This window comes from Mobula birostris, chromosome 20, assembly GCF_030028105.1.
Source record: "Mobula birostris isolate sMobBir1 chromosome 20, sMobBir1.hap1, whole genome shotgun sequence".
NCBI lineage: Eukaryota > Metazoa > Chordata > Chondrichthyes > Myliobatiformes > Myliobatidae > Mobula > Mobula birostris.
Window position 1 is genome coordinate 2,071,782 of NC_092389.1, and position 13,851 is coordinate 2,085,632.

The window sequence follows — 13,851 nt, forward strand, 5'->3', positions numbered from 1 at the left end:
TGCAACATTACCTCTCAGCTCTTGACTCAATCCCACAGTTGATGAAAGCCAATGTACCATATGCCTTCTTAACCACAGAGCCAACCTGCGTAGTAGCTTTGAGAGTCCTATGGACTCAGACCCCAAGTGATCCTCCACACTGCCAAGAGTTTTACAACTAATTCTATTTTCTGCCATCATATTTGACCTACCAAAATGAACCTCACACTTATCTGGATTGAACTCCATCTGCCACTTCTCAGCCCAGTTTTGCATCCTATCAATGTCCCCCTGTAACCTTTGACAGCCCTCCACTCTATCCAAAACACCCCCAACCTTTGTGTCATCAGCAAATTTACTAACCCATCCCTCCACTTCCTCATCCAGGTCATTTATAAAAATCGCGAAGAGTAAGGGCCCCAGAATAGATCCCTGAGGCACACCACTGGTCACCGACCTCCATGCAGAATATGACCTGTCTACAACCACTCTTTGCCTTCTGTGGGCAAGCCAGTTCTGGATCCGCAAAGCAATGTCCCCTTGGATCCCATGCCTCCTTACTTTCTCAATAAGCCTTGCATGCAGTACCTTATCAAATACCTTGCTGAAATCCATATACACTACATCTACTGCTCTACCTTCATCAATGTGTTTAGTCACATCCTCAAAAAATTCAGTTAGGCTCGTACGGCATGACCTTCTTTTGACAAAGCCATGCTGACTATTCGTAATCATATTATGCCTCTCCAGATGTTCATAAATCCTGCCTCTCAGGATCTTCTCCATCAACTTACCAACCACTGAAGTCAGACTCACTGGTCTATAATTTCCTGGGCTATCTCTACTCCCTTTCTTGAATAAGGGAACAACATCTGCAACCCTCCAATCCTCCGGAACCTCTCCCATCCTCATTGATGATGCAAGGATCATCGCCAGAAGCTCAGCAATCTCCTCCCTCTGGGGTACATCTCGTTCGGTGCCAGTGACTTACCCAACTTGATGCTTTCCAAAAGGTCCAGCACATCCTCTTCCTTAATATCTATATGCTTAAGCTTTTCAGTCTGTTGCAAGTCATCCCTATAATCACCAAGATCGTTTTTCGTAGTGAATACTGAAGCAAAGTACTCATTAAGTACCTCTGCTATCTCCTCACTTCCAGACACACTTTTCCACTCTCACACTTGATTGGTCCTATTCTCTCACGTCTTATCCTCTTGCTCTTCACATACTTGTACAAACGTAGAATGCCTTGGGGTTTTCCTTAATCCTGGCCACCAAGGCCTTCTCATGGCCCCTTCTGGCTCTCCTAATTTCATTCTTAAACTCCTTCCTGCTAGCCTTATAATCTTCTAGATCTCTATCATTACCTTGTTCTTTGAACCTTTCTAAGCTCTCCTTTTCTTCTTGACTAGATTTACAACAGCCTTTGTACACCACAGTTCCTGTACCCTACCATCCTTTCCCTGTCTCATTGGAACATACCTATGCAGAACTCCATGCAAATATCTCCTGAATATTTGCCACATTTCTTCCATACGTTTCCCTGAGAATGTCTGTTTCCAATTTATGCTTCCAAGTTCCTACCTGATAGCGTCATATTTCCCCTTACTCCAATTAAACGTTTCCCTAACTTGTCTGTTCCTATCCCTCTCCAATGCTATGGTAAAGGAGATAGAATTGTGATCACTATCTCCAAAATGCTCTCCCACTGAGAGACCTGACACCTGACCAGGTTCATTTCCCAATACTAGATCAAGTACAACTTCTCCTCTTGTAGGCTTATCTACATATTGTGTCAGGAAACCTTCCTGAACACACCTAACAAACTCCACCCCATCTAAACCCCTTGCTCTCAGGAGATGCCGATCAATATTTGGAAAATTAAAATCTCCCACCACGACAACCCTTTTATTATTACACCTTTCCAGAATCTGTCTCCCTATCTGCTCCTCAATGTCCCTGTTACCATTGGGTGGTCTATAACAAACACCCAGTAGAGTTATTGACTCCTTCCTATTCCTAACATCCACCCACAGAGACTCCGAAGACAACCCCTCCATGTCTTCCTCCTTTTCTGCCGCTGTGACACTATTTCTGATCAACAGTGCCATGCCCCCACTTCTTTTGCCTCCCTCCCTGTCCTTTCTGAAACATCTAAAGCCTAGCACTTGAAGTAGCCATTCCTGCCCCTGCACCATCCAAGTCTCTGTAATGGCCACAACATCATAGCTTCAAGTGCTGTTCCATGCTCTAAACTCATCCGCTTTGTTCATAATACTCCTCGCATTAAAATAGACGCATCTCAAACCATTGGTCTGAGTGTGTACCTTCTCTATTACCTGCCTATCCTCTCTTTCGCACTGTCTCCAAGCTTTCTCTATTTGTGAGCCAGCCTCCCTTCGGTTCTCACCCCCCAGCAATTCTAATTTGAACTCTCTCTAATAGCCTTAGCAAACCTCCCTGCCAGGATATTGGTCCCCCTGGGATTCAAGTGCAACCCGTCCTTTTTGTACAGGTCACACCTGCCCTAGGTGTGGATAACCCTACTAAGATTTGACTATTTTTCCTATCTCTAGCTCGTATAATTCCCTTTTACTTCCATCACGGTCAGTCCTCGGCCACCTTTGCTCCAGGGAAAGCATGCTTAGCCTACTCAATCTTTCACCATTGTTATTGTTCCTCGCTGCACCTTGTGGCGCATCAGGCAGCAACCTTGTTTCTTCAGCATTTGTCTTTTTTATGAGGCTGACTTGTTAGCTCAACGCTCAACCCAGCACAGATGGAAAGTGCAAGGAACCAGCCAGATTTGGACCCTGGGCCACTTGCCTCGAAGCCCAGTGCAGATGTCACTGCACCACTGGCCGGCTAAATCTTTCACCATAAAAAGAACAAAAAGCTATACATAAACAGAGAAAGACTAACAACCAACCAACGTGAAAAAGGAGACAAACTATGTAAATAAAAAAAAAGTACTGAGAATATGTGTTGTAACAAGTCCTTGAAAGTAAGCCTTTAGGTTGTATAATAAGATGCCCCTCAGGGCTGTGTCCTAAGCCCCCTCCTTTACTCTCTGTATACCCATGACGTGTGTTGCTACCTACAGCTCCAATTTGCTAATTAAATTTGCTGACGACACTACACCGATTGGCCTAATCTCAAATAATAATGAGGCAGCCCACAGAGAAGAAGTCATCACCCTGACACAGTGGTGTCAAGAAAACAACCTCTCCCTCAATGTTGCAAAAGCAGGAGCTGGTTGTAGACGACAGGAGGAATGGAGACAGGCTAACCCTTATTGATGTCAATGGACCTGGGGTTGAGAGGGTAAACAACTTGAAGTTCCTCGGCATACACATCACCGAGGATCTCACGTGCCTTGTACGTACAGCTGTGTGATGAAAAAGGCACAACAGTGCCTCTTTCACCTCAGACAGTTGAGGAAGTTTGGTATGGGCCCCCAGATCCTAAGAACTTTCTACAAGGGCACAATTGAGAGCATCCTGACTGGCTGCATCACTGCCTGGTATGGGAACTGTACTTCCCTCAATCACAGGACTCTGCAGAGAGTGGTGCAGACAGCCTAGCGCATCCATAGATGTGAACTTCCTGCTATTTAGGACATTTACAAAAACAGGAGTGTCAAAAGGGCCCAAAGGATCATTGGGGACCCGAGTCACCCCAACCACAAATTGTTCCAGCTGCTACCATCTGGGAAACGGTACTGCAGTATAAAAGCCAGTACCAACAGGCTCCGGGACAGCTTCTTCCACCAGGCCATCAGACTGATTCACGCTGATACAACTGTACTTCTGTGTTATATTGACTGTCCTGTTGTACATACTATTTATTATAAATTACTGTAATTGCACATCTAGACAGAGATGTAACATAAATATTTTTATTCCTCATGTATATGAAGGATGTAAGTAATAAAGTCAACTCAGTTCAAGTTCAGAGTAGTGGTGAATAAAGTTATCTGTGCCTTCCAATGTACAGAAGCAGGCCCTTTGGCCCTCCTTGTCAATACTGATATTCAATTCCTATCTGTAATAATCTGCTGAAGCCTACTATGCCCTAGTGTTCATCCTGATACTTCTAAAATTTTGTGAGTACCTGCCTCCACCATCTTCTCAGGATTGTGTCCAGATTGCAACCCTGGTCTGGGTGAAAAAATTTCTTTCTCTGATTCCCTCTAAACATCTTACTCCTCACCTTAAATCTACTGTGTGTCTTCTGGTGTGTGTTCCTTTTAGAGGAAAGATTTCCAAGCTAGTTCATTTATGTGAAGTCATCACCGTTTTCAATTTTTATGAAAGACAAGAAAATCTTTATGGTTTTAAAATACTAATTTTGCTACTTCCTTGATTTGTTTGTTTGCTTATTGCCAGATTTAATTTGCTTTTCATTCCTCTTAAAGGACCAGGCCGAGCCTTCAGGGATGAGTTTATTAGCTGGAAAGGTGCTTAGCTCTGCTCGTATGTCAGATATTCTTAGCCAGTCATCGCTCACGGGGAGTCAACAACTGCAGAACAGAGAGAGTGAAGGTGAGAGCTTCTGGAATGTGATGAACAATGATATTTTAAATAAATAAAGATGCACATCTGCAATTAGCCCAAGCCAACTATATTTTTCTCTTTGAGATTATATCTGCATCAATAATAAATATTTTTGAAGCAAAAATGGAATAGAGAAAAATTCAATTCTGTATAATTCTGTGAATTTTTTTTTGGGATGGCATAAATTGGATACTGTATAGTGCATAATCTGCATTCGCTATTCATAGGTGATTTTAAGAGAAAGATTTTGGATGCAATCAACTGAAAATCTGCAGATGCTAGAAATCCCAGCAACACAAGCAAAATGCTAGAGGAACCCGGCAGGCCAAGCAACACCTAGGGAAAGGGTACAGTTGACGTTTTGGGCTGAGACCCTTCGTCAGGACTGGAGAGAAAAAGCTGAGGAAATTTAAAAGGTGGGGGAGAGGAGAGAGAAACAGAAGGTGATAGGTGAAACCTGAAGGGGGAGGGATGAAGTAAAGAGCTGGGAGGTTGATTGGTGAAAGAGACAGAAGACCATGTAAGAAAGAAAAGGGGGGAGGAGCACCGGAGGAAGGCGATGGGCAGGCAAGGAAATAAGGTGAGAGAGGGGAAAGGGGATGGGGAATGGTGAAGGAAAGAGGCGGCTGGGGGTCATTACCGGAAGTTCAAGAAATCGATGTTCATGCCATCAGGTTGGAGGCTACCCAACTGGAATATAAGGTATTGTTCGTCCAACCTAAGCGTGGCCTTATCACGACATTGGAGGAGGCCATGGATAGACATATCAAATGGGAATGGGAAGTAGAACTAAAATTGGTGGACAATGGGAGATCCTGCTTGTTCTGGCAGATGGAGCGTAGGTGCTTAGTGAACCGGTCTCCCAATCTGCGTCGGGTCTCAACAGTATACAGGAGGTCACACCAGGAGCACTGAACACAGTATATGACCTCATCAGACTCACAGGTGAAGTGTCACCTCACCTAGAAGGACTGTTTTAGAGCCATGAATGGTAGTGAGGGAGGAGGTGTAAGGGCAGGTGTAGCACTTGTTCCGCTTGCAAGAATAAGTGCCAGGAGGGAGATCAGTGGGAAGAGGCGAATGGACATGAGAGTCACATGAGAGACCCCTGCAGAAAACAGAATGTGGGGAGGGAAAGGTGTGCTTGGTGGTGGGATCCCATTGGAGATGGCGGAAGTTTTGGAGAATTATGTGCTGGACACGGAGGCTGTTGAGGTGGTAGGTGAGGACAAGAGGAACCCTATCCCTGGTAGAGTGGCACGATCCCAGTGGCCACCCATTTTAATTCTATTTCCCATTCCCATTCCGATATGTCTATCCATGGCCACCTCCACTGTCGTGATGAGGCCACACTTAGGTTGGAGGAACAACACCTTGTATTCCATTTGGGTATCCTCCAACCTGATGGCATGAACATCAATGTCTTGAACTTCCGGTAATGCACCCTACCCCCCCCTTCACCATTTTCCATCCCCTTTTCCCTCTCTCACCTTGTCTCCTTGGCTGCTTATCGCCTCCCTCCGGTGTTCCTCCCCCCTCCCCCCTTTTCTTTCTTCCATGGTCTTCTGTCTCTTTCACCAATCAACTTCCCAGCTCTTTACTTCATCCTCCCCTCCTGGTTTCACCTGTCACCTGGTGTTTTCCTCTCCCCTCCCCCCACCTTTTAAGTCTACTCAGCTTTTTTTTCTCCAGTGCTGACAAACGGTGTCAGCCCAAAATGTCAACTGTACTCTTTTCCATGGATGCTACCTGGCCTGCTGAGTTCCTCCAGCACTTTGTGTGTTCTGCAGCTGCGTGAAGGATTTTGTATCTAATCATTCTCCACACTCAATGCTATTTCATGTATCAGCTCAGTGAACATAATTTAGCTGAGTAAAATAACTAAGCTTAAAATTGGAGATAATCAAAGTGAGGATTATTTTTTAAAAATGGTGACAAGTTTTTAGTTATCCTGAAAATAAAATCACACTAGGTCAGTTGTCAAAGCAGTTCCATGAGACTCTTGTGAGTATTCTATTTCTTCTTTTAACATGTTTTCTGGTGGAAAATCATATGTAGAAATTCATCAAATTCTCTTACTATTTGTATATGTCTTACTAAATATTGATTAGCTTGTTTTTTCCTGTGTCAAATTAAAGATCTTTAATCATACTTACCATTTAGCTAACAATATTATGAAACTTGCATTGGTATGGTACCTTTCAGCATTAGATATAAGAATCAGGAGTAAGTCATGTTGAATTTTGAGTTTGAGGTCATATTGCCTCTTGAACTTGTATGAATTATATTGTCCTTCAAATCCTTTTATCAGCCCAGTTGCTATATCTTTTGATTGCCTTGGCACCAATAGATATTGGTTCTATAAAACAATTGGTGAGTAACATTAAAGAGAACTGAAGGTGTTGTGCGAAGTATAACATGGAAGCAGCAGTCAACAAATATAGAGGGCAGATTTCTTTGTGATGCTCAAAAAACAACTGGATGAGTTTCGAAAGGAAATTATGTTTTAGAGCTGTGAGAAGAGGATCCAAGAGAGCGACTGTCTGGATTGCTGTTGCATAGAGATAGTATGGACAGGACAGGTCAAGTAGCCTCCATGCATGCTGTGATTTTATAAAAATGCTGACTCCAAGTTCCTTCTAAAGATAGAAAGCATATATCCAGGGCTGCAGCAAGAATTCAATGTGATTTTGAGAATGTCTCATGAAAACTGCGCATAATTTCAGTAATATATGTTCAGATTATGAACAGCCTTGATTCAATTTTCTTCAGCTGAGTCTGAAGACAGAGTGAGAATGCAATGGGCAAGAATGGCAGGGTGTAGAAAGTCAGATCTTGTCTGAAGCGCCACAGGGAAATGTCTCTCAGTAGGAAAGCAGATATAACCAGAAGGAAAGGTGAAGGTGAGTCATACTTCATGCCTTACAGGATTTACTTCTCTTTTATTGGCTGGAGTTGACCATTCACTGCATGACAACATTTAAAATTAATTTAAAATTGTGCTAACATGGCACAAAATATTGTAATCTCTCCATCTTAAAATGGTAATTGAAAATCAAAAGAAAACCTTCCTTAAAAAAAAACCTGCAAACTATTTTTGATGAAATTAAAATAAATATTTGGTGAGGGTACTATTGGCTTGTGGTTTTTCACGATAATTAGATGCTAATTATATTATTTTGATTAAAATAATATAAATAAAAATATATTATTTTTAATTATTTTGATTAAAATCCTGTGATTTCATGTAGTAAAAGCAAGATTTGACAATCATTTGTAAACTAGTGAATCTAGGTAAGAATAGCTTAAAGTAGGAAATGTATATCCCAAAACACTGGTAAATGCGTTGTTTCTGTTAGTACTGCCACTGGCCTTGGGTATAACTGACAAAGATTTGGATATAAACCGTGCATTAAGATTTGATTTAAATTGTTTTGTTTTTATAATCTTCTCATTAATTCTTACCTGCTTTTCACAGAGCATGATGGAAGTTCACAAAGTTCTGCCGAACCAAACCCAGGAGAAGGTTCAGCACATTCAAATAGTTCTTGCTACCCTGCCAAATGCATCACTGACATCCTGAAAGAACTGAATCCACCATTTGACAACAAACTACATCCCTACAAACATCCTGATTTGGCCTTTGGAATGGAGCAGGCAGGCGTGTAACGGATAGTGTGGTGAGCTGTGGTGTTGTAAGGAATTTGTGCATGTTTGGTTTATCTGGTATTTCATTCATAAAAAAAATAAAAACTGATAGAAATACTTGACAAGCCCAACATTATCAGTGAAAGAATGGAATGGAGTTAAAGCTTCAGATCAATGACTTTTTTTGCCGTATTTTGAAATTCTGCCTCAGTTAAAATAATGTTTTATATTGACTTCTTCATGATATATTGTCTGTACAGGTTTCCCCCGCTATCCGAGGGTAGAGCGTTCCTATGAAACGGTTCGTAAGCCGAAATGTCGTAAAGTGAATAAGCAATTACCATTTATTAATATGGGAAAAATTTTTGAGCGTTCCCAGACCCAAAAAATAACCTGCAAAATCATGCCAAGTAACACATAAAACCTAAAATAACAGTAACATATAGTAAAAGCAGGAATGATATGATAAATACACAGACAATATAAAGTTGAAATACCTATCTGCAGCACTGTCTAGCGCAATGAAAATCTCGCAGAAGCGCTCTCGGCAAAAAGACGGCGCAAGCGCTCTCAGCAGAAACACTCTCTCCAGTAACCTTTAAGCTATGAAGCTGCCAAATCATACCAAATAACACATAAAAATACACAGCCTATATAAAGTAGAAATAATGTATGTACAGTGTAGTTTTACTTACTGGAATCGGGAAGATTCCAATAAATTGCAATTTCATCACAGTTAAACACTTGCTTATACGAATAACCACCTGATGCAATCAGCAATTGCCTCTGATCTGGGCCGACATTTACGTGCCGGGCGGCACCTAATTAATTAGCTTGTTTATTTCGGCTTTTTTCTTAAAGATGTGCTGGGTGCGTTCCGACTACCGCTGCACCACTGCATTCATCGCGGCAATGTATCGGTCCGTGGCCCGGAGGTTGGGGACCACTGCTTAAACTATGAAGCTGCCCTCGCCTCAGAAACCGATCAAACCACCCATGACTACCTTTAAACTCCACTTCCGTCACCATCGTCCAGTGCTTTCTGTTTCAGCTTATTAAAAAGACTGACTGATTTCTCCTTAAGTATAAGGAAACTTAACGGAACACCACGCTTTGTACACCCATCAATCCATTTTATCCATTACTGGATGCTGACTAAGAGAGACCACTTTGCTACAAGCAGAACCAACAGTAACATCGGCAGCTTTCAAAATTCTTTCTCTCTGCGTATAAATAATGCGAATGGTGGACGCAGGCAAGTGGCAAGTTCAACGCGCGGACAATGTCCTTACTTCGTTCACCACGATCGAAACGCTTAATTATGTCTAGTTTTACGCTAAGTGTAACACCCTTATGAGCTCTTTTAGGCTTTTCCGATACCTTAGAACTCATCTTGCTAATGGATGCACAAAATAAATCGAGATAAAGCACGTGTTTAAGCAATGCTGGCTAGAATACAGTTCCGGGGGAGGAGCTTGGCCGTTTGGGCGTGCACTGCTTTTTTCACGCGCTGCCTTTTTTCGTAACAGTGAAAACACCTTCTGTTAGCGAAAACAGGTAACTAATGTAGGTCTTTCGTAACAGCGAGGTGTTGTAAAGCGAATGTTCGGAAAACGCGGGCCACCTGTATATTCCAATCGTATTTTCAAGGTTTTGATGTTTTAAAAGGTAGTTGGCCATCAAGCTTTGTTATTTTTTGATTTGATATCTGTCAAATTTCTTCAGTGTGATTAACTGTTCAGCTTACGTGATGATAGCAATGTACTTCAAATTCCCTACAACATCTGTCTGATAGAATATATAGTTAAGTCGGTCTTTGTGGGTACTTTGAGCTCAGAGAAGTACAACACTCTGCAGTTGACTAGGTCAGGATTGTTCCTTTTTGCTCTGTTTTTAGTTGATAGCACCCGTATCTGTGTGCTAGCTTTGCTGACAATTTATTTTCCATTACAGTGAAACCTCATCTTTATTTTTCCAGTAGAGTCATAGAACACTACAGCACAGAAACAGGCCTTTGGCCCATCTCATATGTGCCAAACAAACTGTCTAGTCCCATTGACATGCGTCTGGGCCATAGCCCTCCATATCCCTCCCGTCCATGTACCTATTCATCTTAAATGCTGAAATTTAACACTTCCACTGGCAACTTGTTCCACACTCTCACCACCCTCTAAGTGAAGAAGTTCCATAAGACATAGGAACAGAATTAGGTCATTCAGCCCATTGAGTCTGCTCTGCCATTCCATCATGGCTGATTTATTATCCCTCTAAACCCCATTCTCCTGCCTTTGCACTGTAACCTTTGAAGCCCTGAATAACCAAGAACCTGTCAACCTCTGCGTTAAATATACCCAATGACTTCACCTCCACAGCCATCTGTGGCAATGAATCCTAGATTCGCCACTCTAGCTAAAGAAATTCCTCTCATCTCTGTTATATAAAAGGAGGTCTCTCTATTCTGCGGTTGTTCCCTCTGGACTCAACCACTGTAGGAAACCTCTTCTTCACATCCACTCTGTTTTGGCCTTTCAATCTTCGATAGGTTTCACTGAGATCCCCCTCATTCTTCTAAACTCCAGTGAGTACAGGCCTAGAGCCATCAAAAGCTTCTCGTACATTAAGCCTTTCCCCGGAATCATTCTCGTGAACCTCTGTGGACTCTCTCCAATGCCAGCACATCTTTTTGTAGATAAGAGACCCAAAATCACTCAATACTCTAAGTGCAGTCTGACCAGTGCCTTGTAAAGCTTCAGCATCACATCCTTGCTCTTATATTCTAGTTCTCTCAAAACCAGCATTTGCCTTCCTTAGCACTGACTAAACCTGCAAGTTAACCTTTAGAGAATCCAGCACACAGACTTCCAAGTCCCTTTGCACCTCTGATTTTTGAATTTTCTCCTCGTTTAGAAAATAGTCTACACCTTTATTCCTTCTACTGAAGTGTATGATCAGACACTTCCTTACAATCTGCCACTTCTGTGCCCATTATACCAATCTGTCCAAGTCCTTCTGCAGGCTCCCTGCTTCATCAACACTACCTGCCCCTCCGCCTATTCTTGTATCATCCACAAACTTGGCCACAAAGCCATCAATTCCATCATCCAAAAGAATCAGTCCCAATACTGACCCCTGTGGAACACCACTAGTCACTGACAGCCAACCAGAGTAGCCCCCTTTATTCTAATAGGGCCCTTGCCTCCTGCCAACCAGCCAATCTTCTCTCCATGCTAGTATCTTTCCTGTAATACTATGAGCTATTACCTTGTTAAGCAGCCTCATGTGCAGCACTTTGTCAAAGGCATTCTGAAAATCCAAGTAAACAATATCCGCTGACTGTCCTTTATCTATCCTGCTTGATTTTTCCTCAAAGAATTCCAACAGATTTGTTGGGCAAGATTTCCCCTTAAGGAAGCCATGCTGGCATTGACTTACTTTATCATGCGTCTGCAAGTATCCCAAAGCTTCATGCTTAATAATGGACTTCATCTTCCCAACCACTAAAGTCAGACTTACTGGCCCATAATTTCCTTTCTTGTGCCTGCCTCCCTTCTTAAATAGTGGAGTCACATTTGCAATTTTCCAGTCCTCCAGAACCATTCCAGAATCTAGTGATTCTTGAAAGATCATTACTAAGGTCCCCACAATCTCTTCAGCAACCTCTTTCAGAACTCTGGCGTGTAGTCTGTTGTGGGGTGGATGAAATCACCGGAGAGACAGAGTTACTGGTAGGTACAAAGCAGCTTCTTTATTCAACAAAACAAGGTACAGCAGGCATCATGCGGACAGAGACGCTTTTGGTAGAAAGGTCTGCTAGCCCAACATGGACTCGATACTTATTTGCTAAACACAAAGGGCAATCCCTATTTACAAAGTATAGACAATGCTTTCTTTTGAAGCTACATACAAAACATCACACCTTCTGACTTCATCCTCTCATCCTGATGCCCGCATGTCTGGGTTGGTACTCACAGCCTTTAGGAATGCAAGTTAAATCCACAATATATTTATTTGGTATTTTATGTGCTAACATAGAGGACAATTCATATTTATAAAGTATAGATAAGGCTGTCTTCAAAACGACCTGTAAACTTCACACTTCCATCCACAGCGTCTGGCTAGTATTCCGATATTCACAGCTTTTAGGAAGTGCATTGTTGTGAACTCAATCCACAGTACTTTGTCAAACAGAAGACTGGTGGCCAAAGTCATTTAAATGTAAATGAATCATTTACCCAAAAACTCACTCTAACATAGTCCATTTGGTCCAGGTGACTAATCTACCTTAAGACCTTTCAGCTTCCCAGAACCTGCTCCTTATTAATAGCAGCTACACTGACTTCTGCCCTGACACACTCGAATTTCTGGCATACTGCTAGTGCCTTTTGAGTGAAGACTGACGCAAAATTTTTATTAAGGTCGACTGCCATGTCTATGTCCCTCATTACTACCTCTCTAACGTCATCTTCTAACGGTCCAATAACCACTCTTGCCTTTTTCAGACTCTTTATGTCTGAAAAAACATTTGGAATCCTCTTTGATATTATTGGCTACCTACATGTTTCATCTTTTCTCTCCTTATGTTTTTTTGTAGTTGCCTTCTGTTGGTTTTCAGAAGCTCACTTATCTCTGACTTCCCACTAATTATTGTTATATTATATACCCTCTTTGCTATATGTTGTGTTTGACTTCCCTTGTCAGCCACAGCTGCATCATTCTCCCTTTAGAATACTTCTTCATCTTTGGAATGTATCTACTCTGCACCTTCCGAATTGCCCCGGAAGCTCCAGACACTGCTGTTCTGCTGTAATCCCTACCCGTGTCCTGTTCTGATCAACTTTGTCCAGCTTCTCTCTCTCGTTCCTCTATAATTCCCTTAGTGGACTCAACCACAAGCTGCCCTAAAAGCTATTTCATAGGCATTCTGCAAATTCTTTCCTCTTGAGATCACCAACCTGGTTTTCCCAATTTACCTGCATACTGAAACCCGCCTTTACTATCATAACATTGCCCTTATTGTATGACTTTTCTATCTCCCGTTGTAATTTTTAACCCACATCCTTGTTTGCTCTTCAGAGGCCTGTATATAACTCCCATCAGGGTCTTCTTAACTCTGCAGTTTCTTAAATCTATCCATGGGGATTCTACATCTTTCAGTCCTGTGTTCCCCCTCATATTCCTCTTAAACATTTCACCTTTCATCCTTAACCAGTGACTTATAATAATAATCTCACCCAAACTCAGTGGTAAAAGCCTGCTTGCATTTACCCTATCTATGCCCCTCATAATTCTGTATACCTCTATGAAATCTCCCCTCATTTTCTTTTGCTGTTCAACCTTTCCCTATAACTCAGTTCCACAAATCCTGGCAACATCTTTGTAAGTTTTCTCTGCATTCTTTCAATCTTATTAGCATCTTTCCTGTAGATAGGTGACCAGAACTGCACACAATACTCCAAATTAGTCCTCACCAACATCTTATACAACTTCAACATAACATTCCAAATCCTGTACTCAATAGCATTATGCACAAAATGCTAGAGGAACTTAACAGGTTAGGCAGCGTATTTAGAAATGAATATACATTGGAAGTTTTGAGCCAGACCCTTCTTCAGGACTGCAAAGAAAGGGGGGAAGAAGCCAAGAATAAGTCGCTGAGAGGAGGGGGAGA

The 13,851-nt window shown here is 42.0% G+C and overlaps 1 protein-coding gene across 16 annotated transcripts in view; it reads left to right on the forward strand.

Annotated features, from left to right (window-relative positions):
• sik3 (SIK family kinase 3) overlaps positions 1 to 13,851 on the forward strand; it is a 444,540-nt gene that overhangs the window by 412,384 nt on the left and 18,305 nt on the right. For 14 of the 16 annotated variants that reach the window (XR_011889794.1, XR_011889796.1, XR_011889795.1 and 11 more), the window contains 2 exons: positions 4,397 to 4,523; positions 8,014 to 8,215. Coding sequence is in view for 3 of the 16 variants with exons in the window: in XM_072283868.1 (XP_072139969.1) it covers positions 4,397 to 4,523; positions 8,014 to 8,204 (318 nt within the window). In the remaining 13 variants the exon portion in view is untranslated. The other 2 variants (XR_011889797.1, XM_072283870.1) reach the window with 2 other exon arrangements.